This window comes from Durio zibethinus, chromosome 18 (genome assembly GCF_047325235.1).
Source record: "Durio zibethinus cultivar Kanyao isolate XHJ-2024 chromosome 18, ASM4732523v1, whole genome shotgun sequence".
NCBI classification, from domain to species: domain Eukaryota; kingdom Viridiplantae; phylum Streptophyta; class Magnoliopsida; order Malvales; family Malvaceae; genus Durio; species Durio zibethinus.
In genome coordinates, this window is record NC_143179.1 from 22,476,309 (window position 1) to 22,502,532 (window position 26,224).

The 26,224-nt window shown below is 31.2% G+C and overlaps 3 protein-coding genes and 2 pseudogenes across 19 annotated transcripts; 4 read left to right on the forward strand and 1 right to left on the reverse strand.

Moving 5' to 3' along the window:
- The first annotated feature begins 1,606 nt into the window (after positions 1-1,606).
- Positions 1,607-4,211, forward strand: LOC111300779 (SCARECROW-LIKE protein 7 pseudogene; annotated as a pseudogene). The gene is made up of 2 exons (XR_016330053.1): positions 1,607-1,789; positions 1,887-4,211. The product of XR_016330053.1 is annotated as an SCARECROW-LIKE protein 7 pseudogene (transcript).
- A 6,388-nt stretch (positions 4,212-10,599) lies between these two features.
- On the forward strand, positions 10,600-13,067 carry LOC111300781 (uncharacterized). 2 transcript variants are annotated; one of them, XM_022896396.2, is made up of 6 exons: positions 10,600-10,736; positions 11,283-11,343; positions 11,407-11,583; positions 11,905-12,003; positions 12,092-12,337; positions 12,550-13,067. In XM_022896396.2, the coding sequence occupies exons 2-6, from the start codon at positions 11,287-11,289 to the stop codon at positions 12,847-12,849; spliced, it is 879 nt and encodes a 292-aa protein (XP_022752131.1). In that variant the 5' UTR covers positions 10,600-10,736; positions 11,283-11,286; the 3' UTR covers positions 12,850-13,067. The 2 variants fall into 2 exon arrangements, with proteins under 2 accessions (XP_022752131.1, XP_022752132.1); XM_022896397.2 differs by lacking the exon at positions 10,600-10,736 and adding an exon at positions 10,813-10,895.
- Positions 13,068-13,833: 766 nt separating this feature from the next.
- LOC111300782 (protein AE7-like 1) lies at positions 13,834-16,089 on the forward strand. 2 transcript variants are annotated; one of them, XR_016330054.1, is made up of 6 exons: positions 13,834-14,072; positions 14,342-14,447; positions 14,612-14,711; positions 15,009-15,054; positions 15,294-15,403; positions 15,607-16,089. XR_016330054.1 is itself a non-coding variant. In XM_022896399.2 (5 exons), exons 1-5 carry the CDS (start codon positions 13,961-13,963, stop codon positions 15,705-15,707), a joined length of 465 nt encoding a protein of 154 aa, XP_022752134.1. In that variant the 5' UTR covers positions 13,837-13,960; the 3' UTR covers positions 15,708-16,089. The 2 variants fall into 2 exon arrangements, 1 of the variants encoding a protein (XP_022752134.1); XM_022896399.2 differs by lacking the exon at positions 15,294-15,403 and having other exon boundaries at positions 13,837-14,072.
- A 133-nt stretch (positions 16,090-16,222) lies between these two features.
- LOC111300045 (uncharacterized) lies at positions 16,223-19,473 on the forward strand. Of its 13 annotated transcripts, none has more exons than XR_016330060.1 (6): positions 16,223-16,775; positions 16,917-16,959; positions 17,425-17,521; positions 18,254-18,767; positions 18,887-19,030; positions 19,121-19,473. XR_016330060.1 is itself a non-coding variant. In XM_089747988.1 (4 exons), exons 1-3 carry the CDS (start codon positions 16,539-16,541, stop codon positions 17,478-17,480), a joined length of 336 nt encoding a protein of 111 aa, XP_089604114.1. In that variant the 5' UTR covers positions 16,323-16,538; the 3' UTR covers positions 17,481-17,521; positions 18,887-19,473. The 13 variants fall into 13 exon arrangements, 3 of the variants coding, with proteins under 3 accessions (XP_089604115.1, XP_089604116.1, XP_089604114.1); XR_016330061.1 differs by having other exon boundaries at positions 18,887-19,023; XR_016330056.1 differs by having other exon boundaries at positions 18,887-19,014.
- Positions 19,474-21,205: 1,732 nt separating this feature from the next.
- On the reverse strand, positions 21,206-25,952 carry LOC111301073 (uncharacterized; annotated as a pseudogene). Its single transcript, XR_016330065.1, has 5 exons — positions 25,206-25,952; positions 24,823-25,091; positions 23,881-24,536; positions 21,607-23,560; positions 21,206-21,508 (listed from the first exon to the last, which is right to left on the reverse strand). The product of XR_016330065.1 is annotated as an uncharacterized LOC111301073 (transcript).
- Positions 25,953-26,224: the final 272 nt, after the last annotated feature.

Below are 26,224 nucleotides of genomic sequence, written 5' to 3' on the forward strand. Positions count from 1 at the left end.
AAAAGTAAAAGCGGGTCCCCCAAGTCGTATCGGATCCACGTCATGGACCCAGCAACTTGGACTCAGAAAGAATGAACAAACGAATACAAAAGTGAAAGTAAGAGAGAGCTGCTATCAGTTGTAGGCTAGTAGTCGCCCACAGTAAGGGAGATGGGATTTTCATCGTCTCAAGTTTTTCGACATTTCCACGTCATTTTTCTTCATTTTCATTTGATTTTATAAAAAATAAAGTGGGACCCACTTCTTAAAATATATAATGAATAAAAATAAAAACGACCAAAATAAAATTGATTATAATTTTATTTTTTTAATAATACATAATATTATAAAATTTAAAATTTAATTTAAATTTAAATCAAGTTTTTATTTGATTTGATTTAAATTAAATTAATTTTTATCTGTTTAATTTGATTTATAATTTTTTAAAATTTGTTTTTTTATTTTATATATATTGTTTCAATAAAAATTTTTAATATATTTAAATAGATTTTAATGTAAAATTATTATTTTTATTTTATAAAAATCTAAAAAATATATTTAAAAAATTAATAAAAATATACGATTCAATTTAATTCAATTTTTTTTTATTTTTTACATTCAAATTTAAAATATGATTTGAATATAATATATATTTAAATTTAATTATAATTGAATTTTATAAAAAAACAATTCAAACCGAACTAATTACTAAAATTTTAAATTAATTTTAAAATTTTAAAATTTTTTTTCACCTATAATAATTAGATATGTAAACAACACATGTATATCTAAAAATTATTAATTTGAGTTCGACGAGTATTCAATTGAGTTTGAATATTTTAATAAATGATAAATTTAAGATTTTTTAAAGGTTTTATTTAAAAGATATATAAAATAATATTGAAGATTTTATTAATTTTATTAATAAAAAAGATGTTTAGAAAAAAATTTAGAATATTATGAATTTTTTTAGTTTTCATTTTTTTATATTTTTATCATTCAAAAAAACTTTTATGGGTGATTAATTTTTTTTTAATTTTAAATTTTTAGATAATCATGAAACATTCTAGTATATCATTTGGATCTATGATTTTTTAAGCATCATAATGTTCAATATAAATAATTTATAATCAAATTTTTTATATTTAATTATTTTAATTAAAATTATTATTTTAATATATTTTAAATTTGAGTTTAAAGTCAAATGCCAATCATCAAATTTAATGTCATAACTTGAAAGTTCATATTTTTTATAATTAAATATTGAGTAAAATTTTTATTAATGATTATTTATTAAAATTATTTTAAATATATAATTTATAATAATTTATCTTAAATTATTATATATGATATATTTTTTTATAATTTAAAAAATTAAAAAATTTATCTATTTTAAAATTTTCTTATAAAAAAATTTAATATCATAAAAATCAAATTTATTTTTTACTTTATAAATAAATTTAAATTAGCTCTACTTCTACGTTGTGTCGAAATTAAAAAATAAAACTCAAAGCCGAATTTCCAACAAATTTTGAGTCAAGCTTCTTGCTACATCAACTTCATTGACACTCGAATTCATCCTTACCTATAATAATAATATGACAAGGACCCACTTTGCCAATGAGACGGGACTTTAATACTTTATTCAGCTCTTGTCCCGCTTCTTCCCGTTCCAGCTTTCGATCTTTAGAGCTACACTTCTCAAGTTTCTCTTTCTTTCCTTCTCTTCTTATCTTAAGCAAAATCGAAGTTTGTAGAGCTTCTGATCCAGTCCAGTCACTCTCGGGCCTACTCTCTGGCCTACAGTCTTGTATGTACTCTCTTTCCTCTCTCCTCTTTTTTTTATGCTTAAAAAACGCTCACTTTGTGCTGATTTTTTATTGTTTCTGTGGGTAATGTGAGTGCAGTTCACAGCAATTTCTGGGAAGTTTAGCCGGAGAATGGCATATATGTGTGCGGATAGTGGAAATCTAATGGCAATCGCTCAGCAAGTTATAAAGCAAAAGCAAGAGCAAGAGCAACAACAGCAACAGCACCTTGGTCTCAATCAGTTTTCTGTAAACCCTTGGCCCAACACTCACCCTGGCGTTTCCAACTCTACGAATCTCGGGTACGGGCTTTCGGGACCGGGTTTTACCGACCCGTTTCAGGGAGATACTGGGGAAGGGTTTCAGTTCCCTAACATGGGGCATCATCATTCGGGTGGATTTCGGTTCCCGGATTTTGGTGGTGCCGCGGGTGGTGAGTTTGACACGGACGAGTGGATGGATAGCTTGATGAACAGTGGGGATTCAACGGATAGTTCGAATTTGCCGTCTGGTTGTGACGTGTGGCAGAACAATGCTGATTTTGGTCTCTATGGTGCCGATCCGTTTAGTGCTTGCCCGAATCGTCTCAGCGTGGCGTGTTCTCCGTCGTCCGATCTGAACCGAGTGATTTTCTCAACGGAAGAACAGAAAAACCCTAGTTCTCTTCAAGCTCAGCCTCAACTGCCTACGTGGGTCCCATCCTCTCCACCTCCTCCACCTCAAGTAACCGTTAAAGAAACCAAAACAAGCAGTCCCACTCCACACAAAAACAACGCCGCAGGCGTCTCATCTGATTCCCCCGAGTCGGAGTCAGCTCCCCCGCTTTTGAAAGCTTTACTCGACTGTGCCAGAAAAGCTGAGTCGGAACCTGAACGCGCGATTAAATTACTGATTAGACTCAGGGAATCGGTATCAGAACGTGGAAATCCAACTGAAAGAGTGGTTTTTTACTTCACCGAAGCTCTCTATAGCAGAATCTCTCTTCAAGCAGAGAAAAGATTGACTATGCTTGAGACGACGTCGGAGGACTTCACTCTCTCTTATAAAGCGTTAAATGACGCGTGTCCTTACTCGAAGTTCGCTCATTTAACGGCAAATCAAGCGATTCTTGAAGCAACGGAGCCGGCAAGCAAGATTCACATAGTGGACTTTGGAATTGTACAAGGAGTTCAATGGGCTGCTCTTTTACAAGCTTTAGCGACCCGGTCTGGTGGAAAACCGACCCGAATCCGTATCTCGGGTATACCTGCCCCTGTTTTGGGATCATCTCCAGGTCCTTCTCTTTATGCTACTGGTAACCGTCTATGTGACTTTGCGAAGCTTCTGGATTTGAATTTTGAGTTCGAGCCAATTCTAACTCCGATTAAGGAACTAAACGAATCGAGTTTCCGGGTCGATGAAGATGAGGTATTGGCTGTAAATTTCATGCTTCAATTGTTCAATTTGTTAGATGAAACTCCGGTCACTGTAGAAACCGCTCTCCGTTTGGCAAAATCTTTGAACCCGAAAATCGTGACGTTGGGTGAGTACGAAGCTAGTTTGAATGGAGTCGGGTTCGTGACCAGGTTCAAGAACGCATTGAGGTATTACTCGGCCATGTTCGAATCGTTGGAACCGAACTTGCCTCGTGACTCACAGGAGAGAATCCAAGTTGAGAGACTATTACTCGGTCGTAAAATCGCGGGTATTATTGGACCGGAGGAAGCAGAAAACCGAAGGGAACGGATGGAAGATAAAGAGCAATGGAAACTTTTAATGGAAAGTGCTGGTTTTGAAACGGTAGCTCTCAGCCATTACGCAATAAGTCAAGCGAAACTTCTATTGTGGAATTATAATTACAGCTCTTCGTATTCACTGATTGAATCCCAACCTGGGTTTCTCTCTTTAGCTTGGAACGAGGTGCCTTTGCTCACGGTTTCGTCGTGGCGTTGATGATTTCAGGGATTTTTGGCCATCAATGTTGTAAAATATTCCACCTGGTAATTTTTCTCTAGTGTGGAATGCAACAGATTTTATTGTGGGAAGGCTCGGGTTCAGCTCGGTGAAACTGTGGCGAAATTCACTGAGTGGCGAAAATTCAAGTGCAATTGGGAAGCTTTTTAGGGTTATTTCCATGGTTATATATATATATATATATTTTTTTTTTTTCTTCATTTTAGTTACGGGTTCTCATTTTGTTGGGGTTTTTTTCAACAGGTTTGGAACTTTCAGCTTGACAAAAATTGTAACATAGGGAAAATGAAATTCAAGGAGCAGTACTTTTCCGTAGTTGTTGAGTAGTTTTGTAGTGTGTATAAACTTGAAACCTTTTTATATGTTTTATTTTTCTTTTCCTAATTTCATGTTAATGTCAATGTGGACTTGATTGAGTTCAGTTCCATTGCAATAGAAAGTGAAAGCTGATTTAATGACTTTTGGAAGTTATAGTTTCTTGTGCGCTTTGGGTTTTGAACTTGGAAGTCTTGTTCTGGTCTCTGCCTGTCCCCTGAATCCAAGACCTGTGAATCTGTCAGCATTTACTAATGTTATCAGGTGATTGTTTCATGCCATGCAGGGTGTAGTAAAAACCATGAACAAAACGAGTTAAAAATGTCACTGTTTTTCAGGCACTGTAAATGGGTGGTTTGATTGAAACCGAGTCTTATTTTGAGCTATGATTTTCTGTATTTGGGTGTCTGAAGTGATGAGGACCTTCGCAGTACTTATGATTTCCCGGAATAGAATTTTCTGATTAAGACTTCATAGAAACTGTGTTTGTGTAAATCATCTGGCAGGTTATCTTTAACCATCTTCTCTCGAACAAAGTTTCAATCTTTTAAGTTGCTGGTATCTTACAATTTACCCACTGTTTCCTTTGTTATTTGTGGCTTGAAAAGGACTTTGAAGTTGGACTTGCATGTGGGTGGGTGTTGCCATCCTTGCCAATCTTGTTTTTCTCAATCAATGGGCCCTTCTACCTGTTGGTTATAGATTTAATGGCTGTCATTTTCATAGTGAACCAAACTCTAAATCTCTTTCTCTGGATGGAACTAAACATGAGATCTTATGCTCTGATTGGGGGTTTCTCTTTATATTATAGAACATTTAAAGTCTTTATTGTCTAATTTCCACCCAAGAGTGGAAACTGCAGGGAGAGACATAAGAGAGTAGCTCGAACACGATATTTCATCCTTTGACATAATTGACAGATGAAACAAGGGCGATGAAAGCAGCCTCTTTCCTTCGCCCCGTGAACCAATGGACCAGAAGAGGACAAGGTTGGTGATGGGGTTTGCATTATGTTGTTCTCTAATCCAGTGATTGAGACCAGAGCATGCAGTCACATCTAGCCATAAAATTGTCGATATGTGAACCCCATATAACTAGACTACCCTTTAAGAGCTCATGTCAGGTATGGGTCCTCCTCAACTCTCTTTGCCAATTGTGAATACTCGTCCATCACAGCTCATCTGATATGTTACCCGCAAGAACTTTGCTTCAGCCCCATTTTCATAGAAAACTGACTCATGGGACTCTTTCTGCCTTTCATAGAAAACTGACTCAATGGACTCTTTCTGCCTATTACCTATAGCTGTTCACAGAATTTGGCCAGCAATTTCAATCTGTGCCCTGGTGGATTAATGCCCTCCAGGGAGGCGTTGAGAAACCTCATATTATTAACTAGATCTATGTCCTTGATGAATCGTGACCAACAAGTTTTAATTACGTCTTGCACGTGAAACCATGTGAACGTATGCAGAAGAGAGATTTTTTGCCCCCTTCTTTCCTCTTTCGCCCAAGGAGGGTCCAAAATATGATGAGATTATTCTCGTCACTCGGTAGCTTCGTACTTGACTGGATTTGATCCCAGCCATAACTCTAATTGGACAATGGAACGAGTGGTCGTACTAGTTAGACACTGAGACAATGCATTAGAGGAAGGGCATTTCAACCCACTAAAGTCTGCCCGAAAAGATTTACAATAATGCTGCAAAATCAAGGGGCCAAAGACGCCGAAAGCCCCCTGACTTCATCCGTTCTACGTACCTTGTACTATCGATAGAATTAAGTGAAAATTTGTGAGCCCACAAGGAGTTCAACGTGAGCCTCGTTTTAGAAGGACATGCATTGTTCCAGATCAACAAATCTCTTAGGTCAAGTCATCCTTTTCTTTTTAAGATAACAAGCTGTTGTCCAGCTAACCTTTGATATATGTTCTTAGTAACCCAAGGGATTGGGCTATTCAAGATGTCCATCGGCCGAGGTTATGTGGTTTTAATTCTGTTTAACATTCTTAGATATCCATTTATGGGTTCAGCTTGACTTGCTGTTATGAAGGCAATAATCGTAAAAATGGGCATTTAAGGTTTTTCCTTCTAAAAAAATGCCATAAAATAAATATATATTCTTATTTTGGGATTGAGAGATTTGATTAAATTCTTTGAGTAATTTCAAGTTTAGTGATCAAGGAATTCATTAGAAGTTGAGATAAAATGCGACTGAGATTCGTTACGAAGAAGATCAAAGGGATCAGAAATAATATTTCGAGTTGTATTCCAACACTTAAATCAATCAAGTGAATGAAAAATAAAAAAACGAAAGCGAATAAAGAAAGTGAAGAATACTTTATTTATACGAAATGATTTTAATCTTATTTTTTATATCTCATAAATAATAACGTGATCAATTAAATTGTAATATATACAATGTGGCAGCCGAAATTATTACTGACCTAACCACTTGGGTATAACAATTATTATTGACCAAAATGTTGAAATGTTGCTTTCTTGAGTGAAAACTACCATTAAATAAAATGTTAAAGGAATTAAAAATTAAACATTTTGGTTAATGATCATTATATATATATAACCCATTTATTGATAAAGAAATTATTAATTCAACATCAAATTTACAAATGAGTTTCGATACCCAAGGAGGTAAATAAAAAAAAATTGAAACTCTTAAGAAAAAAATTAATCCTTAACTCTTGATTGGTCAAGTATGCTAGTATGAAAATTTTCAGATCAATATATATAACTAAAGTTGCTGATATTCATGGTTTCATTTCTGTTGTATAAAGTAAAGTAGAATTATTATTCTAATATTAATTGGTTAGACTAACATAGATAAACAATTATGAAGAGAAAAAAAAAATTTATTTCCTTAATAGTAAAGCGAAGATTTGTTTATAAACCTTCAACATATATCTCTTTTTCAGTAGAATTGATTCTCTTCTTCTTTTTTTTTTTTTCCTTCATCTCAATTGTATTTTAACTCCATAATTTAGTGTCACCATAAATATATATATATTTACAATATATGTATTTGAGTTAGATTATTTTATTTTGTGAGACGAATTAAATCATGTTTTAAATTATTTTTAAATTAATGTTATTTTGAGTTCGAGTTAGTTCCTATCATTTTTAGACTTTATGTAAAATATAATTATTTTAACATATTTGAGTTTTTTTTTTTTTTGGGAATTCGGTAATTTCATTTTTTTTTTGTTTTTTTTGTCACCTTTAAATAGTAAGTAGATGCTTGCAGTTTATGGGCTTTGGCCTATTCTAAGATGGATTCAAATAGTAATTTTGAGCTCATTAATGTTTCGGCCACCGCCTGGTCCTACTGATTCTAGATGGGGGACAAAGTTTGGCTAATTTCATTAATGTTTATGGTATTTTTGGCGTTTTAGCTTAAGGGAATTGGTGTCAGATTGTTGAAGGTTGCATGGTCTAAATCTGTAGTCAGAAAGCATAATTAGGGGCATTAGAATTGTTTTTTTTTTTTTTATGCACTTCGATACTTAAATCAATTACATATAAAAAAAAAAAAATAAGGAAAGAGGTGAGATGTGTGTAAAAAATTTCAACGAAAGGAAGATACTCAGGTGTGAAGTACAGAGATTATTTTATGTATCTAAGCTTTGTGAAGCACAGAGATTATTTTATATATCAAATCTTTTTTGTTATTTTATGAATGAGATAACGATTAACAATTTGATTGAAATAATTAAAAATTGATTAGATATATATATAAAATTTTAAAAAAATTTATATAAATAATTATAAATCATATTTAATAACTTCAAATAAATATTAATTATATTTAATAATTTTACGTAAATTAAAAATTATGTGTGTAATTTTGAAATGATATTTTGATGAAATATTAATAAAACGTTAGGCAATCCTTTCCTTTGTAAGGAATGAGTTATTTCTTTGAATATTGATAATATGATAATTTGGACGTGTATTGGTTGAACGACTCAAATATTTAATTATATTAATTAGATTTTAATCAAGCATAATAATTTAGATTTTCGAAAATAATTAAATCTTTTAAAAGCAAGGCTTAGTGGAATGCGAGTCCATGTCCATCGTACGTTTCATTTGGCTTTCACGACAGGAAAAAATCATGGTGCGTCTAGAAAGTGGTGGAAGCTCCGTGGGACAACTATTTATCAAACAACTAAAAAGCTTTTACACCATATAATTAAGTTCTCATTTGTCAGTGGCCATGTTCTAGAATACGGCGCAAGTAACGTTCGATTTGATGAGAACAAAAGTTTTAGCAGTCACATAGTTGTTATTAGTCGAGTGTCGTTTGAGTCGCATTAATCGCCACCTGAAACGAATTTTAAATAAATCCAAAACGATTATAATAATAAAGAAATGTCGAAAATATTAAGTGTGTTTAAATTATTCATGCTCTTCTCGATCACGAGCAATTTTAAGTGTGCACTTCGGCGATCGCGTTGGCAATTGAAGTAAACGAGGTGGATTCGGGGTTTGACAATCGATGCTTTGAGTTCATTTCTTCCCATCACATCTTTCGATTTGGTCCAAACCTAAATTATTGCGTGACTCAAAAGTCTCAGCTTCCAAATCCAACTACTCTTAAATTCAACAAGGTGGTGCAATGCTGCCAAGGACATGAGAAAATTTATAACATTATTTGAGCTAAAAAGGCTATGAAACTACCCGTATACAAAGCAGGGGTTTAATTTTGAATTTGCCTTAGCCAATAAAATTAAGAGTCAGCTCCCAAATTTGATATCCTAATCCGAGTTGTTGGTTGATGAATTATCCAATACAATAATATAACATAAAAAATTAATACCACGTTAAAATAAAATAATAATTATCATATATTATATTTGATTTATATTTTAAAAAATAAAATTACAAGAAAAATTAATAATTTTTTTGTATAGGATAGTTTAATATTTCAAAGTGGATAAAATTATTTTTAATCTATAAAATTAAATTTATATATTTTATTATACTCTTAAATTTTACTTTAATAATCTAAATTATATAAAATTTGAAGATTAATAATTTTGATTAATAAATAAATTATTTTTCTTAATTTTTACACACATTAAATAAAAAATAAGATAATATTATTTAACTTAATTTTATTTATAATATTATTTTATTCTATCTTATTATAATCTTATGCACCAAGCACAATCTAAAATTTTTATTTAAAAAATTGGTTTTATTTATGTTAGAATATTGATAGAATCAAGTTAACTGATACCCATTAATTAATTCATATTGATATTATTTAATTTTTAATAATAGAATTCTACTATGAGAAAACTATTTACAATGAGATTGAACTATGTGTTATATAGTTAAACAAGTATATTTAGTAAAATTAATAAAAAAATAATCTCAATTACTCTAGTAAAAAATTTTTCCCTTAAACCATCTCTTACCTAATTTGGTATTAACCTGGAATTCCAAGATAAAATCTGTCAACAATTGTATTAGCTATTTCATAGAATAAAAAAAAAATCAAAGAAACTGTTAAATAGTAAAATAAGAAAAGATTTTTAAATGCTTGTGAATGATCTTAAAAATTCATATTGGTATTGGAATATATAATTATAACATATTCTTACAATTTAAAAATGATTATAAATATTTTATTAAATTTTTATTTGGGATCACCATAAGATAACTTGAATGAATGAGTAAAATCCAAAATTTTGAAGTATAAAGAGCAAGATTTTTATATAAAGGAGACGTGCTTTACTGCTTCGCATAATTCATATGTATAAAAAAAACCTAATTTTTTTTTCTTCAATCTCTTCAATTATTCCTTCATTTAAGTAGCCCTCCCAACACATGGTTTAAACGTTTAAACAACCGCTAAAATGCGCAAAAAAGGTATACCTAAAGGAAATAGAAATTCATAATTTTTGCTTTTTTCTCAGAGTCCTTCATTAAATAAATTTAATAATTTAAAATATAATATAATTTTATATTTAAAAATTTTGATATCCGATAATTATTTTATATCTCAATTAATTCAGAATCGATATAAATTAAATCTCATAAAAAATAAACTTTCTCAATAATTATTTTTTTTATTAATAAGATTTAAAATTAAAATTTTATTTATAAAAATTTGAATTATTTAACTACTTGATCAATAATCTTCAATAAATATGATATAATTATATGGTATAGAGATAATATAAAAATATAAAAATAATATAATTTAAAATTTTAAAATGAGTTATTATTATATATAAATTTAATAAAATTAAAAAATATATTTTATATTTTTATGTTAATATAAATTTTAATTCATAATTGTTATATAAAATATAATATAAATATAAAAATTTTAATATTCTATATTAAAATTGTTAGATTTATTTTAAAACGAAATAAAAATGTGACAGACAGCAAAATTGGTATAGCCTGGGTCCCACTTGTTGCTTAAAATAAACTAAACGCCAACACTGTGGTCTCGCCAACCCCTATTGCTTTCCTGCATAATAAAAGCAAGATCCTCCCTATCCACTGTCTCTTCTGTCTTTCGCTTGAATTTAATCACACTTTCGTAGACTCATAAGTTTCCTCACTTTCTCGGTGCAAAAAATCTGTTCATTTTCTTTTTCTTTTCCCCCCGAAAGCTCCGACATTTAGCTTTTTTTTCTTGCTTAATCAGGTATATTTCTTTTTCTTTTTCTTTTTTTATCATTATTATTGTTTTTTTAACTTTTGAAGTTCTTGTTTTGTTTGATTAAAATCCGGCTGCCGGTCGTCGGCCGTTGAAAAAAACTGATCGTTAATTTCTTTGTTTAACCGCGAAAAAATTTCTTATCAGGTAATCCTTAGAGTGTTGTTGAGTAGATCTATCTGCATTGACTGATTCTTTTTATGTTTTATGTTTTATTTTAATTTTTTCTGTTGATCACAAAGTATAAAAAAATTCATTTTATTGAAATTTTTTCTGTTAATTGAATGTTTGTCATACGAAACGCCTCGTCAAGGATTTTTTTTTCTCTGCTTTGCTTTTCGAATTTTCATTTAGGAGAATTAATCTATAATTAATTTCTTGTTTGGTAAGACTTTAACTGATATTCTGCTGCTAGTTATAATCAACCTATGTTATGAAAATCAGAACAGTGGCTTTTCTTTTTTTTTTTTTTTAATTTTTTTTGAACTGTAAAGTTATTGTTGTTGTTAAGATTGTGATTGATTTTGTTTGCAGTGAAATGTTTCTTCGGAGAAAGCATACACAGAAGGATGATTCCGAGCAACGAGATGCGAAGGTAATTAATTAATTAATTATTTATTTAATTGCAAGTAAACTCTAATAAGTGGTTGACATGCAGGTGAGTGAACTCAGGGCTGCTATAGGACCACTGTCTGGACGCAGTTCAAAGTACTGTACGGATGCGTGCCTGAGGAGATATTTGGAAGCTCGGAATTGGAATGTTGACAAGGCAAAGAAAATGTTGGAAGAGACATTAAAGTGGAGATCAACTTATAAGCCGGAAGAAATCCGCTGGGTATGTTAGATAAATTCCTGTCCCCAGATTTTGATACTTTGTACAAGTGATTTCTGATCCGTTAGAATGCTAGAAGCTTTATTGAGTAGGTTGAGGTTGAAGCTTGTTTAAATCAGTTTTGGTGTCTCAAATCTCAATATAAAATTAAATTTTTATGATCCTGAAGCTTGATAATTGTCCTTGCCTTCTACCTTGATCATTGATGATGTGTTTCATTCTGTATTTGCATATGATTATGAGTTTATAAATGGGATGATTTTTGGTGATAATTGCTTTATTTCTGGTTGCTTAGAACTTACCTCATGACATGTTCTTCTCCAGCATGAAGTGGCACATGAAGGTGAGACTGGAAAAGTTTCCAGGGCAAGTTTTCATGACCGTCAAGGAAGGACTGTGCTTATAATGAGGCCTGGCATGCAGGTTTGAGCTAGGTTTCCTTCAGTTTGTTTTGTCACCAAGCTTTTCTAAACTTGCCCTATTAATTTTTCCGCCTATAACTTCTCGGCAGAATACAACATCAGCAGAAAATAATATCCGCCATTTGGTGTATCTCTTAGAAAATGCTATCATGAATCTCTCTGAGGGCCAGGAACAAATGTCCTGGTTGATAGATTTCACTGGGTTTTCATTGAACACCAATATTCCTGTCAGAACAGCCCGTGATATAATTTACATTCTGCAGAGCCACTATCCAGAGAGGCTGGCAATTGGTTTCTTGTATAATCCACCAAGGATTTTTGAAGCATTTTATAAGGTTAGGTCTCCTGCCTTTCCATTTGGTTAGTTTAGCTATTTGTTCTTCCTCCTTTGACAAGATGTGAGATAGCATAAAAGCAGTTTAGTTAGTTCCCTGTAGTTGAAATATGTCAATCTTAGATTGTGACATTAACATGAAATTTGCATAACAGTTCCTCTAGGAGATGAATCTTTCATTTGATTGATATTATGCTATGTACATTTCCATAGGCTATCAGGTATTTTCTGGATCCCAAAACAGCTCAGAAGGTGAAGTTTGTTTACCCTAAAAATAAAGATAGCGTGGAGCTCATGAAATCATACTTTGATGTTGAGAACCTTCCCAGTGAATTTGGGGGAAAAGCAACGCTGAAGTATGACCATGAGGAGTTCTCACGATTGATGGCTCAGGATGATGTAAAAACTGCTAAGTTTTGGGGAATCGATGACAAGCCCTACCCCATTGCAAATGTGCATTCAGCGGCTGAAGTTGCACCAGAGCCCGCAGCCATGGCACAGCGAGCAAGCTGAGAGCGTCTGCCTATTGTCCAGAATGGTCTGTCAGAAATTATGTGATGTAAAATAGTAGCCCCGGGTTTGAATCAACAGATCAGCATCAAATATAAATCAACTAATAGGAACTGCATATCAACATCCACCTCTTGGTTAGGTGAATAAACATTATTTCTTGTTCTCACTGCTAACCGTTTAAGAAGGAAAAAACATGTTTTGTGTTTACATAATTACTACCTTTGTTTTTCTCGTCTTCCGAAATTGTATTTCGCAAGATCTGGTCTATTTTTATTGCGTGTAATAGAAAAAAATACTTTTTTTTTTTTTAACTTTTAATCGATACTTACTCTATGTCTTTATATTTATCAGAAAAGAATATTATATACATGAATTCTTTTAAATTTATAATTTTCAAACTTCAATTTTAATGTTATGCCAGGTGATTTGAAGATTAAAAAATAGAATAATTTTATGAAATATTTTGATTTATAATAAAAGATTAAATTTGATTTTTAATTTAAAATTTTTTTAATGTAATATATGAACTATTTGTAGATTATGTTATTATTTGAAATTAGACATTATTTAAAAATTAGTATCAAATTAGTAATAAATTCATAATTGAGATATTATATTAAATTATTTATAAATTTTAAATATCACATTGAGTATTTTATTATAATTTAGAGATTATATGTAATATTAAAAAAATTATTTTTAAGCCAAACCAAAAAAATAAAAAAAAAGAAATAAAATATACTTAATATTTAAATGAACATAAGTCACAAGAGCTACTGTATGAAAAAGAAAAAATAATTTTTATCTAGGGCATTGAAAATAAAAATTTCACTCAATAATAAATAGCCATCAGTCGGATAATTTCCGAATACGTGGTCATTCAGAAAGCATAATAGGCTTTTGCGAAACTTTACCCCACCAAAAAAAAGTGACGTGGCACTACCGCATTGGATGGAAAGAAGATATAAACAACTAATCCGTGATCAATGCTTTCAAAAAGTAAGTCAAAGCAATTTCTAGTCAACACCTTCAGTTTTCCTTATCTTCCACCGAAAAAATAAAGGACCTTGTAGTCCGTGAACGAAATCGTAGAAGCGAAGAACAGCGAAACATGACTCTGGGCCTGATCAATGCGAACCCAGTTGTTCATGCCAAGAAAGAACGAGTCGCTCGCACCGAAGATCCTCACGGCGACGACGCCGTTGATCCCCTCGAAATCTATGATATCCTTCTACTATTTATTTTTCCATGTTTTTATCTGATCTTGATTTTGTTTTGAGCTAGCTTGTTTATTTGTTCAATTATCTTAGCTAGAAATTTATCTTTCATTTGCATTACTTAACTTCTTTTGGTCGCTTTCTTTTCTTCAGATATTAAATTGAGTATTTCTGTATTTGTTTTTCTTTTGTTTCTTAAATTATTTTGGTGATAATTGAAAAACGAAGTTGAAAAACGTTAAAAAAATTGTTGTGATCTTTGACTGTAAGTGTAAATTTTGTGAGGGATATCAGAGATCCAGAACATCCGTATTCATTGGAGCAGCTTAGCGTTCTCTCCGAGGAATCAATCACCGTTGATGAGAAGCTCGGTCGAATTCTGTGAGTATTTTCTCACTTTAATTTTGTTTTAAAATTAAATAAAATTGCGTTTAGAATTAGTAAATTAAGTTTTCTAAGTTTACTTTGGAGTTAAATATGTCGCTTAATTTTAATTCCTTGTCATTTGATTTATTATGTGGTAATATAGTTGATTAATTGTTTAGGATAACTTTCACTCCCACTATTCAGCATTGCAGCATGGCGACAGTAATCGGTCTATGCCTAAGGGTTAAATTAAAAGAATGTTTTCCTCCACATTTTAAGGTCAGTTTCTGTTCTATAATAAGTTGTAAATTTTAGAATTTTATCTAAATTTAATTCTTTCTCTCAATTAATTTTCAGAAAAAAAAAAGAATACTTTATTGCATTGCTGTTGTAGGATGATTCAGTTCCCTCTTTTTCAATCAATAAATCGATGAGAACAAGCTGTTGGATCTTTGAAATCCTCTATTTTCCTTATTCCCTTATGTAAACTCCAAGTAAAGTTTTAGAAGTTGGGATATTTTTGTTTTTGTTACCATTACTGAAAATCACTTATGGTTTAATTATTTATCTTTACAGGTTGACATTAAAGTAGCTCCTGGATCTCATGCTGATGAAAAATCAGGTGAAGTTTGAAAAATGATAGTAAAAGTTTATTTAGCAACATTTTTGAATGCTTTTCTTGAAAATGAAATCATCTTATTTGAAGTTTGGGGATTGATTGTTCAAGTTTATTTAGGATAACTTGAAGATCTTAACCAACATATCTTGATCATTCATGCTATGGCAATGCTAAAAATGGAAATTCAGTATGGTAAACTCTGTTATCTGGCGTTCTTATCACTTCTTTATTGATTTATATAGGTTGTCTTCTTTTAATGAAGTTTCTCTTATATGATTTAGACATACCGGGGTTTTAATGTTTTAGCTTGTTCTTTCTGAACAAAAGCTAAAGGATTTTCTTTCCTAGAAAGGTAAGAGAAATAATATATCAAGTGAATCATACATTTATTTGAGACATTCATCTACTGCATTAGTTTGCTATTCATCAATCTTTCTTTTTATAGTGAGTTATAATGTGTTATCTCAATATTGCGAGCCTGATATCTTTCACCATTATCATTTTTCAGTCTCCAATCTTCCTGATCTAATCCTGTTCACCTTGTTCTTTCTTCAGTTAATAAGCAGTTGAACGACAAAGAAAGAGTTGCCGCTGCCTTGGAGAATCCTAACCTTCGCCAACTCGTGGACGAGTGCCTTTACTCCAATGAACTTTGACCAAGCACACTCACCTGCTCCAAACCTTTTGTACAGATCAAACATCAGCAGCTCTAAATGCGATAAGAAGTGACTTTGCTGTCATGTAATTTTTATTTGCTGAATGTATATGCTTTGTGTGTGTCCCCCTTTTACTTTGCCGAAGAATGCTTCTAGGATATCTGTTTAGGTGGGGAAAACTAATGGTGCTACTTGTTTTTAATCATATAGGCTTCCTTGATGCGACAAATTAAACAATTAAGAGCATGGGAACCTTTTTATGTATGATGCAATTCAGAAGCAGGACATGTTAGATTTTCTAGTAATAGTTGTTTTGTGCAACAGTTTCTGTTTTGTTTGAAAACTCGGATATAATTCTGGAAACATTCTCTGTTTGGCTGTATCTGTCTGTTTCTCCAATTTTGCTTATTCTATTTACTGTGTCAAAGCCACCATAATTTATGGAGAGAAAAGCGAAATACGAGCATCCCAAAGTTGGTTCAGCGGCTTCAGTTAAAGCTAAAGAGGACGTAAGAAAATTGCCTCAACAGTACAGTGCAGAAGATACGATATAGTAAAATAATGAGTATAATATGGTAAAAAAATAAATATGAAAATGATGTAATTTAAAATTTTAATAATAATTATAAATAAATTTAATAAAATTAAAAAATATATTTTATATTTTTATATTAACATAAATTATTATATATAATTTTTATATAAAATATGATATAAATATATTAATTTTCATATTTTACAAAATACGAATTCATAAATCCTCTTTTCTTTGGTTTGTCAATTTCCTAATTTAACCTTATTGGAATTCGTATTTTCTTTGGCTTGTCTTTTATGTTATATTCCGAATTTAACCCGTTGGTTCTGGTTAGTTTTATTGAAGGTCGAGGACGTTTTTGTCCATTTACAAATTTCAGAACGCTAGCTATATTTGGAGGCGAGAATTTATCAGATCCATATTTCTGTTTGGTTGGACGGGAAGGGACTGAGAAAAGAGCGAAGATGATAAAAGCTGTGATGTTCATGAACATTAAAGGCAAGCCTTATCTCGCAAAAATTTACGAATATCTGGTAAATTTCTCTTTTCCTTTTGAGATTTTTTACTCTCATTTGATTATTATTTTTCAATTTTAAAATGAAGATCGCTATCTTATTAACTCGTTCAAATTCCTTTGCAACAATCAACATGGCGCTGAATTTCGTTGAAATCAGCCAGTGGAGAAGCAGCGGGAGCTTATACGCAACATTTTTGGAGGTCCCGATCCTTTACCAGCTTCTTCTTCTTCTTCGATTAATTTGAATTTTATTCTGTTTGGTTCGCATGAACCTTGTATTCATTTTTTGTAATCTCGTTCATTATTTGACCTAGTCGATCATTCTTGAGTTCTTACTTGAGAGTTTTTTTTTTATTTATCTATTTTTTTTTGCTTTCAATTTTTATTTTGATCTTTTAACAATCTTGTGCAGTAGAGCTGAGAACATAAACAATTTCATAGAGGCGAAACCAATTATTTTCCGGCAATTTCTTTTATTTTCTTGATTTCTAATTCAAATTTTTATTTCCTTGTTATTTTACGGTTAGAAACCAATTAATTTTTGTTACGTTCTCCTCTTGATTTAAACTTGTTGTTTGAATCTTGTTAATAACTGCCATAGCTTTGTTTTACCTCTGCGTCCGTTTTAGAACTCTGATTAATTGTTTTTGAATTCTGGCTTGCAGGAGAGTCGCCTTGTCTACAAGCATTTTACAACTCTTTACTTTTTCTTGATATTTGATAGTTCTGAAAATTAACTAGCTGGGCTTGACTTGATACGAGGTGTGCTTCTTCTAATATTTTTCTTGTATAGTTAAATTATAATGCAGTAATCTATCTTGAAATGTTGTTCTTTTTTATGGTGCTTTCAAATCAAGATTTTTGAATACTTGATAGTTGGAGATGTCTGACTACATAATCTTGCGTTAAAGATATGAAAAACTTTTAATAAAGCTCAATAGAGCCATTTTTATGGCCTTTGTGGTGATTTGAAGTTGAATTCGGTTTTTTGGATAAACCTTTTTTATGAAATAGATTCTCTTGTTTGAGCAATGGCATAATCAATCTATGAATGTTTTTCTTTTGTGTTACCATCCTTTTAAAATCAAAATTTCAATTACTCAATGCTTTACTTAAACCTTGCATTATAGATATGAAAACCTTTTTTTATAAAGCTGAATAGATCCATTTTAATGGTCTCTGTGATGATTTGAAGTTGAATTCAGTTTGGACACACCTTTTTATGCAATGGATTTTTTTGACTGAGCATTTCGTGAAAAGAAGAAAATGAAATTGATTTCATGTGTGCTGGAGTAGGTGACATCTGTTTATTGTCACCCCACTTAGTTGAATTTATCTCAGGTGTCTTTGAGTGAAAAGTTTTGATTGCATCAATACGCTTCTAGGTGATCTCTTTTTTTGCACGGACGCTGTTAGCAATTATTGTTATTAGACTATAAGATTTAATGAAATCTTGGCTCTAAAATTGCATGTTCTCTGATGTGATGGCTTCAGTTTTTGTGCAAACATTGGACAAATGCTTCAGGAATGTTTGTGAGCTTGATATTGTGTTCAATTACAGCAAGTTTGTATCCTCTCTTCACTCTATATATGTGTATATTTAGTGCCGGGGAATGTAAGATTCTACAAATAAATATGATATAGCATCTTTACTTTGATTCCATAAAGTGCATTTTTGTTTAATTTTTTATTCTTTTGAATGCAAAACTAAGCTAATCTTATAGGAGATGATGTTGTTGGGAAACGTATATGTTGTATGCTTAAAGTTCCAAACATTGGTGCTCGGGGTTTCGCTTGCAATTGAGCTTGTCTAGAGTTACTTTGGAAGTTAGCTTTGCCTAAGTTCCCTAGTATTTTGACTTGACAGCTCATGCTGTTGATGCCGTAGTCAATCCTTAGTTGCTGGCCTGGCAAAGCAGAGCATTAGTGCCTTTATGCCCTGCTTGCCAAGGACTGTCTTTGGAATATGCTCGATAACACTTCTTATGACATCATTATAATGTCCAAGGTATACACTCAAAACTGATTTAAAATCGGTTGAATGCTTTCTTACTACAATATTCTGATGTAAATGTATCATATACTAATTGCTTTTATTTTATTCAAATCTTCAATATTTCTTTGCAGATACACACTATGCTAATGAGATAATTTTTGGAGGTTAAGTGCTGGAAACAAGTTCAATGGAAATTATGAAGGCCGTAGGTTAGAAGCTGCCTCAAACGCTACAACACTCAATCCGAAGTCTGCTTCTGGTCGGCGAAGTAGTTGGTTCTGCATTCAAATACTGTTAAAATCAATCCTCGAATTATTTCTTCTCACTGTGAGTTAGTAACTTGTGATTTTAACTAACTTGGGCAGGTGGTCAAGGGACTGGTGAAAGCTTAAACACTCAAGAGTGAAAAGATCTTTTTTCTTATTGGTCTACATAATCAAAAAATTTAGAGGTATTATACTTAAACTAGTATTTATCTGCTTCATAGTAGGAAATTAATACATGTAAGTATTTGTAGTAACATGGTGTTTTACCAGCACATGCTCACAACTGAGTATAGATCCTGATTTTTGCAATTCTTATTTGCTTTTAGACCTCAAGTTAGGGTTATAACTTTTAGAGCAGAGATTTCTGGTGTTGTTTTCTCTGTTCTTTTATTTTAATTTTTTTGGCCTTTTGCTTTTAAAGTGAAGCACGCATCAGCTAGATTTTACCATCATTTTCATAGGGCTTTGAAGTTTTCTTGAATGGTTCAGTTCTTTTTCTCAACCAATTCGTTCTCTGCTACGCAGAATGACTATGCCAAGTGTTGTTTGGCAACTGTTATTCTCTCGGTTTTATGATTCGTTTTTTATTTTCTTTGTGGCGATAAACATTAATATTTCTTCAAAAAAAGAAAATAAAAAACAAGTTTCTGGAAACAATATTTCTGTTTCTAACATTAAGATATTTATGTGTTTTTATGTTTAGTATTAATAAATTCAATTTTATATATTTTAATTTTATATGGATTAAATATTATAAATATATCAAGTTAAAATTTTGAAATGCTAAATATAACATTATTTTAAATTACATTTAATATTTAAGTATACTTACGATCTAGAATTTAATTAAATGGTTTTATTTCATTACTCCATTAAGTAGTTTATTTTAATCATTAATATAAAATTTACTGTCTAAATTCTAAACATAAATAGAATATAATATACAATTATAATAATGATTCAACCAAATTAAGGTATTTAATAATAAATAATAATTTAAATAATTTTTATTAGAAAATTGTTAGTTGACTATTTAATGTAATTAACTCATTATCAATTAATATAATAAATATAATTATTTCAGTAATTGCTAATGAATAGTTGGATAATGATTTGATTTTTAGGAAATGATATTTTCTAATTATATAATATTGTAAAGCAAATTATTTTAAAATAGTCATTAAAAATTTTTAATATTTTAAATTTTAATTCACACCATTAAAATTTTATTATTAATTAATATATTATTTATTGACTAATATTTAGATCATTATTAACAAATAATATGTTAATGTATTACTTTACAAATAATTAATGTGTAAAATTAAAATTATTTTAATTATTGCTAAATATAAAATTTATATTAAATAATAATAGTTCAATAATTTATTTAAATTATTAAATTTGTGATAATAATGAATTATTATAATGAATTATTATTAATTAATTTTATGATATATTAATATAAAAGTAAACAAATTTATATTATTTAAATTGTTAATTAATTAATAAATAATTTAAATATAATTAATTATTATAATTAGTTTTCTTTTATTATTTTTATGATATTAATATAATACTAAATATAATTTTTATTTTCAAATTGTTAATTTTTAGTAAATAATTTTATTAATTTTTAGTAATAATAATTTAATTAAAATTAAAATATATTTGTTATAACTAATTAATGTAATATGAAAATAGAATTATTCTAATTATTACTTGAACTAATTGATTTTGTTATTTTATAATAAAAATTGAATATTTAAAAAAAAATTATGTTAAATATTTCTGATATTTGAAAAATTAATTAAAATAATAGTATTTCAGGAAAAATTTTTGATTAGCTAATAATTATAAAATTAATGTACTAATAAATTTTTATAATTATTTTAAATTATTGTTTAAGTAATTCTATTATCATTCATAATTTATTAACTAATATTTTATAATTAAATAATGTGTAAAAATAAAATTAGTTTAAATAATCAATAGATTATATTTATTTTTTTATACTTATGATTATTATAATTATTATAATGTATATTAATCTGTTAATTTATTCTTACTATATTAATATAGTAATAATATTTAATGATAGTAATATACTATTATAATATCCATATTTATATTATTAAATACTCTATTTTAATAATTTTATGCATAAAAATAATATTGTTTCAATTTCAAAATGTTTAGATTGGTGATAAATATTAAATAATATAAATAATATTCAATAATGAAGGACATAAACTTAAAGAGCCGATCATAGGGCCGCAAGCATCAGTTCTGAATTTGACTTCCCGGTTCCCAGATCATAATGAAAAGGCATGGCTTGGTTTTCTTTTTTCTGAACATCAATTTGATTTTGCCTTCAAATCTTGAATAACTATCTCTGTAGCATTGCGGGCCAGTGCACCCATCACACTACTACCGTTACCACTTCCACAGAAGTAAAGGCCTGGCAACGGAGTCCTATAATTTGACCTGCATCCACAAATTTGGATAATAAAAATCATCATAATCATAATAATAAATTTGAACATGCACTCTTCTCTCGTGAAGAAAAAAGTAGTCAGATTTACCGTCCTTTAAAAAGGCCGCATGAGCCGAACAGAATCTAATCCCATAGCACCATGAAAGATATTTCCTCGTGATGACAAAAAATCATTACACAAAGAGTAAATGCTTTCAGCTTCAGGATAAAACAGAAATCAAAGGACGGCTATAGAATTGCATTCAGAAAACTAAAATTCAATACTAAGCCTTTGATAAAAGAAAAAATGTAGGGAAAAATTTGGAAATGGAATTCTATGAAAAAGGCCTCCTTTCTGATTTTTAAAGTACATAGCATGCGCAGAAACAAACTAGCAAGATGTACTTGGGAGGGAATCATGAGTAAAAATGATTTATGAAGTTGAATAAAAGCAGGGAAGAAAGTTTAGGTTTGAAAACCATTTTTATTCATCCTAAAATATACTTTCGGTTTAGAAATAAAACCAGTATCAGATTAGCAGGCTTGTCTGATTAATGCACAGAATTACGGCTATCAAGTACCTGTCAAGCCAATTTCACTTTCAAGGATGGGAGGAGTTAGCATGTCGTAGCCAATGATACATGCTAAATAAGCTTGGAAGTGGAAAAGACTTAAAAGATAAAATTCTACTCACCGTGTAAGCAGGATCATCCCAGCTGCCATCCAGTGTATTGGATGAGCAAGTTAATGACATGCTTTACCTATGAAAACACATAAGATTCTGTCAATAATACTATAACCAATAAATCTCATACTGGTGAAGCTTCACATGCTGATACAAGCAATAAGGTCAGGATTCAGGAAGAGTTATCTTATGTTTTGTTCAATATATAATTCTTGTACCCATAATGAAATATAACGCCTTCAACCTGAACGGACTATCAGCGAACTAGTAAAACTAACAATTACAAAAGGAGTGACAGTGATCAAATGTAAATGTCATTAGTTCAAAATATAAAACACAGAGAACTACCAGACGGGAGGAAGATGCTTTTGGCATGCAGATCATAGGAAAATAAACAGCAGATCCTGAATCATAGCCAATGCCACAAAATATTGGCACCACTTCTCTCGTAATGTTATAGATACTACAGCTAACTTACTGAGAAAAAAAAAATAAGGAAAAATAAATCTTCATAGTGGATGCATAACTTAGCTACCCCATATTTTGTAGTCAAGTAATCATTCCTATGCTGAGTTGGTTAAACTCAAATCACAAAATTTTGTATGTTCCTAAATGCGGACATACAAAATACTATGTGGCTGTTAGTAAAAATGCACTCATATATTCTAAAGAATAGGAGAAGGATAATGGACCAATTCAAGGCTTGCTATGTCGCTGATGTACAATGTAATAGACAAATCCAGCAATAATATACATGCAACCAAATTTCAGGATCATTGTCAGTTTCTCCCATCACGTGATGTAGCAGAACATAGCCACTCCCTGGTGTTCAATACAATTGAAGGGGAAGAAGTCAAATGATCTACTAATATTTACAAGGTAAACCAAAGAAAAAAATTGCTCACTTACTCATCTTTTGAACCATTTGGATAACAACCACTAAAATCTGTCTTCTTTCCGAAAAAAATGCCTGGTAAATATCACAGCATGTTTAAGGTATAGAATATGTCCCTCCATGTATGACTGATTATATGGACTGATTTAAATCCCAAAACTGAGGGGTCTTGCTACTTTAAATAAAATTTCTTATCCTATCACAGCATCCATTGCAAGGGTTGCCTTCAGAACATCTATCCGCATGTCACAAGACTGTAAAATGATGAACACTTTTTTATTAACATATCTATTTTCAAACTGGTAAGATCTAAACCCACAATTCTGTTTCTATTAAGGGAAAACTATGAAAACATGAATCTCAGTCAATCCTCCAAATATGTACCCTGCGGTCTCAGATGAAAAACTTTTGTACGCCTCCAGAAAATTTTTTGATCAGTGGGCATTAAATGTCGCAGATAGAGTAAGGTGGGATCCATTGCTTCTACAGAGAAAGAGAAAGAATACCGCAAAGTATTCATAAAACAAAACTAAGATGAAATCACTATAAATTAACTTCAATTATACCATGCAAGGAAATAAAACAAACTTCCTGATTATTGCTATCCATAAAGTTAAAAGGATAATACATGGGAATTAAAGGGTCAAACAACAACCTCAAACCAGTTATTCAAAACCTTTGGAGCCGGAGACAATAAAAGATCCATAAAATCCTTGTAAAATTAAATAAATAGAGTTGATTTAAGGCTTAGACTGGATTCACAGGAATGGACTGACTAACTTCAGATTGAAATGTGCAAGTACCTCAAGCTGGTTAGTTAATTACTGTGTATGAACTTGGCTGAAGAAAGCATCCCTATCAACAAAACTAAGATGAAATCACTATAAATTAACTTCAATTATGCCATGCAAGGAAACAAAACAAACTTCCTGATTATTGCAATCCATGAAGTCAAAAGGATAATACACGGAGGAATTAAGGGATCAAACAACAACAACCTCAAACCGGTTATTCAAAACCTTTGAAGCCGGAGACAATAAATGATCCATAAAATCCTTGTAAAATTAAATAAATAGAGATGATTTAAGGCTTAGACTGGATTCACGGGAATGGACTGACTAACTTCAGATTGAAACGTGCAAGTACATCAAGCTCGTTAGGTAATTACTTTGTATGAACACGACTGAAGAAAGTATCCCTATTAGTCACTTTCTAACTACTTTCTCTTATCAATAATAACGTGAAGCAATCAAAAACATCAGAAACCAATTCAACTTTGGGAAAGGAAATCTTACAACATTTACTTCTACCCAAAGGAAGCAGCCTGGTGCAGCAAACTAGTCGAAAAGGTTGAGTTGTGTACTTCATTCTTGAAACAATCTTGGAGAGGTGAAATACCTTGCAAAGATTCAGAAGTGGATCCATGAGTTTACAGAACCTCTCTAACTGACTCTAATATCTGTGAATTAGGATAAAAATTCAAAAAAAAAAAAGCACATTATCAAGAAGGTCAAACTCGTAAAATTCAAAAAACGGTAAAACACATTATTGAAAAAAAAAAACAGATCTCATTTTTCAGATTTGTTACCGTTCAAATTTATCTACGATTCATAATAATCTTGTTTTTATGGAATAAATGATAACATTATTCAAACACATACAAACATATATATAAGCATACATACATTCATTCAAATTTTAAATGAATATCAATCGGATTAAAAGGAGATCGAAATCTAAGGTACCTTGGATAAGCATCGGCCTCTCGTTTGGAGATATGTACATACATACATTCAAATTTTGAAGGAATATCAATCGGATTAAAAGAAGATAAAAATCTCTAAGTATCTTAGATAAGCATCGGCCTGTTGTTCGGAGAACTAGGAGATCTCGGAATGATTAAGCTCTTTATAAGGCCCTAACAAAAGATATCTTTCATCCAAACAAGGCGCAAACGACGATGGATTAATTCCTCTTCAATAACTTCAATCCTTGTCTCGCTAACTCTAGTTCTCTATAAAACTCAAATAAACAATAATAAGATCGGCTCATTTACTCTAAAAATACAAAAAAAAAAGTTCAAAAAGAAATAAATAGTAGTATAACATGGAAAATGTGCTTTGAGAACCTGATAATGGAGGGACAGAGGAGGCTCTGGCGGTAACTGGATCGAGACAACTTGAAGCCAGGGGTCAATACTTCTTCGTTTAATGCCGCTCCAAGGATGAGGCGGCGTCGCTCGAGCACGGCCACGGACAGTCCAGCGCGAGCTAAGTAAGCCGCCGCTATCAAGCCATTGTGGCCACCTCCGATCACAAGCGCGTTCCATTCATTATCCTTCAGCGCGCGCACAGCGTTAGCGTGACTGGCGCCGGTGCCAAAGCTCCTTCGCCATATGCTGTGAACTCTGATGTGAGATTGTTTCTGCTTATTGAATGGCAGCCAAACAGAGAGAGAGGGAGGGAGAGGGGAATTGGCGAGATGGTTATAATGTAATTCAAATGGGTGGGGGGCTATGGTCGGGCCCCGGGAAAGGGAATAAATACATGGAATCCACATCAGTCATCCGCGTTGGAAATTGAATTCGAGCCTAATCAGCCCAAACACTCATAAAGACACGTGTCCATCATAGATTGGTCAGAAAAATACAAAATCTCTACTCTAAGATAAAAATCAATTGTTATGTAGATGAAAGAAGTAAGGCAAATGTGATTAGTCAATAATTCTTGGTTTATACAATGCAAAATAAAATCATTTTCAAAAGTAAAGTTATATGAGCTGATTGTAGGCACAAAGTTTGCATATTGATATCATCATGGTTTTCGCTTGCTAATATTAATAAACACTTCCAAAAAGGCTAATATAAATTAAAAAAATTATGAGAAAATTACCAAAACAAAAATTAATTAATATGACTTGCACCATGTCCTTTTGCTCCAAAGCCAGAATATTAATTGCCTCAGGCAGCGAGCCCCAAACACTGATTTCTCTAACTTATCCCGCAGCCGACCGAGTCGTGAATTATGAATCCCAGTGCAAGGTTTCAGTAGTCCGTAAATCCAAAAGAGGTTCCATCAATTTACAGAATTTATATAGCTAAAACGAGAGAATTTGAAGCCAGGAATAATTTCTTCGGCTACGGCTGCC

Bases quoted from the DNA above. Each gene is read 5' to 3' on its own strand.
- LOC111300781 (XM_022896396.2), top strand. From the start codon at position 11,287: ATGTTTCTTCGGAGAAAGCATACACAGAAGGATGATTCCGAGCAACGA. The intron at 11,344-11,406 runs GTAATTAATTAA...GTTGACATGCAG, and splicing joins CCGAGCAACGAGATGCGAAG to GTGAGTGAACTCAGGGCTGC. The intron at 12,338-12,549 runs GTTAGGTCTCCT...ACATTTCCATAG, and splicing joins TTTTTGAAGCATTTTATAAG to GCTATCAGGTATTTTCTGGA.
- LOC111300782 (XM_022896399.2), top strand. From the start codon at position 13,961: ATGACTCTGGGCCTGATCAATGCGAACCCAGTTGTTCATGCCAAGAAA. The intron at 14,448-14,611 runs GTGAGTATTTTC...TTAATTGTTTAG, and splicing joins GAGAAGCTCGGTCGAATTCT to GATAACTTTCACTCCCACTA. The intron at 15,055-15,606 runs GTGAAGTTTGAA...TTCTTTCTTCAG, and splicing joins TCATGCTGATGAAAAATCAG to TTAATAAGCAGTTGAACGAC.
- LOC111300045 (XM_089747988.1), top strand. From the start codon at position 16,539: ATGTTATATTCCGAATTTAACCCGTTGGTTCTGGTTAGTTTTATTGAA. The intron at 16,776-16,916 runs GTAAATTTCTCT...CGTTGAAATCAG, and splicing joins CAAAAATTTACGAATATCTG to CCAGTGGAGAAGCAGCGGGA. The intron at 16,960-17,424 runs GTCCCGATCCTT...TCTGGCTTGCAG, and splicing joins TATACGCAACATTTTTGGAG to GAGAGTCGCCTTGTCTACAA.